This window comes from Populus nigra, chromosome 10, assembly GCF_951802175.1.
Source record: "Populus nigra chromosome 10, ddPopNigr1.1, whole genome shotgun sequence".
NCBI classification, from domain to species: domain Eukaryota; kingdom Viridiplantae; phylum Streptophyta; class Magnoliopsida; order Malpighiales; family Salicaceae; genus Populus; species Populus nigra.
The window spans coordinates 3,663,395-3,668,259 of NC_084861.1; the positions used below are offsets into that span (position 1 = coordinate 3,663,395).

The following is a 4,865-nucleotide window of genomic DNA, read 5'->3' on the forward strand; positions in this document are numbered from 1 at the left end:
ATCATTAAATAAATATATATAGTCTAGGTAGTTTGCCGACAACCATGTGAAATCATATTTTTTATTTTTCTTACAAAAAAAGATAAAAAAACACAAAGAAAGCACACATTTTAACCTCCTAAACACAAATTTAACCTTATGAGTTTTAAAGTTTTTAGATCTAAATACTCTCTTTTTCCCCTCTTTTCTTAATTTTTTATTATTAAGTTTTCAGATCAAATAGTTCATACTAACGGTTATAAAATTAATGGTTCAGATCTTTGGAATGTTTAATGAGATATTAATGGAAGAGAAAACTTTATTACTTTTGTCTTTGAGGCATGTCTCTTCATCCTTTTTTTTTTTTTTTTTTAAGGATAATAATAACTAAACATTACTTTGTTTTTTTTTAACGTTCCAAACAACACTGTTTTACAGTTGCCTGAAGATGTTACTATAATTGTAGTTATCAAACAACATTTATTGCTCATTAAAGATAATTTTTCTTACACGTATATATTTATGACACGATTGTTTTTTAAAATATTTTTTTATTTAAAAAATTATTAAAATAATATATTTTTTTTATTTTTTAAATTTATTTTTACTATCAGCGCATTAAAATGATCTAAAATATTAAAAAAAATATTAATTTAAAGCAAAGAAAAAAATATAAAAAATTAATTTTTTTAAAATTATTTTTGAAAAGCAAAAATAAACCGAGCTTAAAATTTAATTATTATGAATTAAACCAATTGATATATATATATATATATATATATATATATATATATATATATATATATATATATATATATTTGGATCAAATATCATGAAACCAAATCGATCACAAAAGAGGATTGTCTTGCAGACAGCTATACAAACTCTTGATGTCATAATATGAGCAGTCCAAGTATATATTCAATTAACATAAAATAAACTATAAAAAAACCTAATTATAAGATATAGAACTTATAATTGTAAAGCATTCAAATAAATATAAAAAGTGCGATACAAAGTGAAAAATACACTATCATAAATAATCCAAATAAGAATATAATATTTTTATTTTTATTATTAATATTATTTCTATACTTTAATTCGATTGTTGAACCATAAAAAAAAAAACAAAACACTTGAAAATTAGAAAATTAAGAAAGACAACGACTTGGCCGTTCGCAGTTAACGAGTTTTGTTAGTTTAGAGTTTACAAAGTCAACAGACGCGTTGGGAAGGACCGAGCCCAACGACGACACTCTCCAAACCGAAGCCCAGATATTTACCAAATTCCTAAATTATCCACAGACAATTTTCTTCTACAAGCAAACAAGCCAAAAAACCGATGGTGACTTTGGTCATTTAATAATTAACCTCTCTCCCTATATATAGAATAAGAAAACAGAACTTTTCCTTACAACTGCCTGCCACCCAATTCACAGAGAAGCCACATTACTTTAATTTTTTAAAAACAAAATATTAGAAAAAGACGCTCCTGAAGTTTAGAGATTGTTGAGGGACGGCTGACGCTATCTGCTTGGCTGATTTTTTTGGGAGAAAAACCCATTTTTGGAGAGAGAAAGAAAGTGAGAGAAACGGCTAAATTTACTGGTTTTGCTGCTAGCTAGAAACAAGCGGAGATCGAGGAGGGGAATTTCAAAAGAGGGTTGTTCCGGGGTGTGGATAAAACCCATTTTTTTGTTTTTGATCTGAGTTTTAGAGCAGAAAAAATAGAAAATATTTAGTAAAAAAAAATGTGGTGGATGATGAATGAAAATGGCGGCCATTACTGCTCCAAGAAGAGTGATGATATCTGTGAAGATATTTGTGGCCAGGTAATTTCGAACCCATTTTGATGTGTGCAAGATTTCGTTAGCCTTCTCTCTTTTTTTACTGATATTCGTTTTTTTTTTTAATTCTCGTTATGCCATTAAATAGATATTATGTTGTTGGAATTGGGATTTCATGGATTTTCATTTTCTTTGATTGATGAGTTTTTGAGGTTTTTTATTTTAATCTGGGACTTGTTTGAGGATTTGAAAAAATCAAGGATGAGGTTTTTTAAGTTTGAGCATCTGAAATCAGACCTTTGTTTTTGTGTTTAATGACTAAGATTATGGAAGCAAATTAAGATGTTGATTAATTTACAATTTGGGTCTTCTCAATTTTTGCCGTCTGGAAACTCTGATCATGAAATGTCTCCAATTTTTATCTGGTTTTCAAGGATAAGTTTTGTGTTTAAGAAGGTAGTAATTATTTAAGATGCGGATTTAATGAGTGATTTTCGTTACATTCTCTCTTCTTTACTGGAATCAAACAGGGCATTACGCTTATAGGAGAAAATATTTATTTATTGATTGATCAGTTTTCTACTAGTGATTGGCTTTGTTTTGTGTTTCTTCTTGAAATCATTTCGACTCATATTGTGAACTCCATTAATTTGCAGGACTCAGGGCGAATTTTGAGCATGTCCAGAATCCGGTGTATTCTTCGTGGCATGGATTTAAAGACATATTTGCTTCTGTTTATACTCGTGCCAACCTGTGTCTATGGTATTTACATGCATGGACAGAAGATCTCATCCTTTTTCCGGCCAGTATGGGAATCCCCACCAAAAACGTTCAATGAAATCCCACACTATTATCATGAGAATGTGTCGATGGAGAACCTCTGCAAACTCCATGGTTGGGGAATTCGTGAGTTCCCGAGACGTGTTTATGATGCAGTGTTATTCAGTAATGAATTGGACATCCTTGCTTTGCGATGGAAAGAATTGTACCCTTACATTACACAGTTTGTTCTCCTTGAATCTAATTCAACCTTCACTGGGAAAGAAAAGCTTCTCTATTTTGCCAACCATCGAGATCAGTTTAAATTTGTTGAGCCCAGGTTGACCTATGGAACTATCGGAGGGAGGTTTAAGAAAGGAGAGAACCCATTTATCGAAGAGGCATACCAGCGAGTAGCATTGGACCAACTTATCAAAGTAGCAGGGATTTCTGATGATGACTTGCTTATAATGTCAGATGTTGATGAGATACCGAGCAGACACACTATCAATCTCTTGAGGTGGTGTGATGACACTCCTTCAGTTCTTCATCTCCGGCTGAAAAATTATCTTTACTCTTTTGAGTTTCTCAAGGACATTAAAAGTTGGAGAGCTTCAGTCCACAGATATCAGACAGGCAAGACGCGATATGCACATTATCGCCAGGCAGATGACATTTTGGCAGATGCAGGGTGGCACTGCAGCTTTTGTTTCCGCCGTATAAGCGAGTTTATATTTAAGATGAAAGCTTACAGTCATGTTGATAGAGTCAGGTTCAAACGTTACTTGAACCCTGAAAGAATCCAGAGAGTAATTTGCAAGGGTGCTGATTTATTTGATATGCTTCCTGAGGAGTACACATTCAGGGAAATTATTGGGAAAATGGGACCAATTCCTCACTCCTATTCAGCTGTTCATCTTCCATCATATCTTCTGGAGAACGCTGACAAGTATAAATTTCTCTTGCCTGGGAACTGCTTAAGAGAAAGTGGGTGATTCTCTTGAATACTTCAGTATCTGTTTTTGTAAAGGTTAGGTGGAGATGCAGCTTGTGTAACTCCTTATGAAAGCTTCAACTGAACATTTTCCATCTGTAGCGAGTGACTGATACAGCATGAGTGACTGATACAGCATGCTAGATGTCAAAACTGAATATGGGAAATGTTTGAAGAGTTGGGTAATTTCTTGAGTTTTCTAATGTCACATTATGTAAATAGCTTTCTTCCGGAATTTGGGTTTTATTCAACCTGGAGCTTTACTTTACTGGATGGGGAACTTGCTGTGATGCAAACAGCCTATTTGTCACCGGTTTGTTATGTACTTCCTAGCATTCATATAACCTGACTCTCCAAAAACTCGATAAATATTTTGAGGTTTCAGTGATTTTCCTGTATTGGGAATTTTTGTTCTGATACATTTTATTTTTTTATGACTTTAATTTCTTGATTTATACCATCTCGTTTTTACTTAGATCACTTATGTGTTGACTCTCTCATCAGATTTTCATGTTTGTTCTTTATGGACAGCTCTTTTTCTTACCTGACCTTTGTGCAATGAATTAAAATTTTCCATCTAGAGCAGTATTACTTTTTTGCAAGTTGCTATCGCATAATAAATTAATAATCTTCAATTACTTCCCACATAACTTTCTGAGTCCTTGGCACGTATTAGCATCAAAAGACGGACATGCTGCATGTTTCCGTTTCCATATGTATGCTTACCACCTACTGTCATCTTTTAGATATAATCGTTAAGCTGTCGTTTACTTTGTGTTCATGAGACATGTAGATACCCTTTACTTTTGTCGGGGTTTGCCTTGTAACATGGACATGTCTAATATCTTTTTTCCAAATCTCGTTGATCTTCGAAAGAAACGCCATGCCTGTCTGGCATGGAGGCTGGCAGTTCATACCAAGTTATTCCTTCTTTAGATGCTTGATTAATTATTTAGCGGATATACTTATTAGTGCAAATTGCAAGGCCTGATCTTATGTCAACCAACATGGTTGTCTTTGCGTTGCATCTATATTTAAACATAAAGAAATAAAAAATAGTTGCGACTCTGCTGTGTATAATAATCAATATTTTGCTGGACGGCCAAATACAAAATTTGGTTTTGGCCTCCCGGCCACTGGGATTTAACTGCTGGAGGTCAATGACATCGACATATTTCGTTTGATGAGCCATATTCATTGTTAAAATAACTACATTGGAGGGAGTAGATTGCCTTGAGCAATCCAATAAGATATGTTTGATTTTTTTGTGGTGAGGTAAAAATATCACGAGTGTTGTGGAGGTAACATCAGTAAAAGAAATTTGGACAATATTATTCCCAACTTCT

The 4,865-nt window shown here is 33.2% G+C and overlaps 1 protein-coding gene across 1 annotated transcript; it reads left to right on the plus strand.

Moving 5' to 3' along the window:
* The first annotated feature begins 1,383 nt into the window (after nucleotides 1–1,383).
* Nucleotides 1,384–3,994, plus strand: LOC133705867 (uncharacterized). The gene is made up of 2 exons (XM_062131274.1): nucleotides 1,384–1,811; nucleotides 2,423–3,994. Exons 1-2 carry the CDS (start codon nucleotides 1,731–1,733, stop codon nucleotides 3,518–3,520), a joined length of 1,179 nt encoding a protein of 392 aa, XP_061987258.1. The 5' UTR covers nucleotides 1,384–1,730; the 3' UTR covers nucleotides 3,521–3,994.
* Nucleotides 3,995–4,865: the final 871 nt, after the last annotated feature.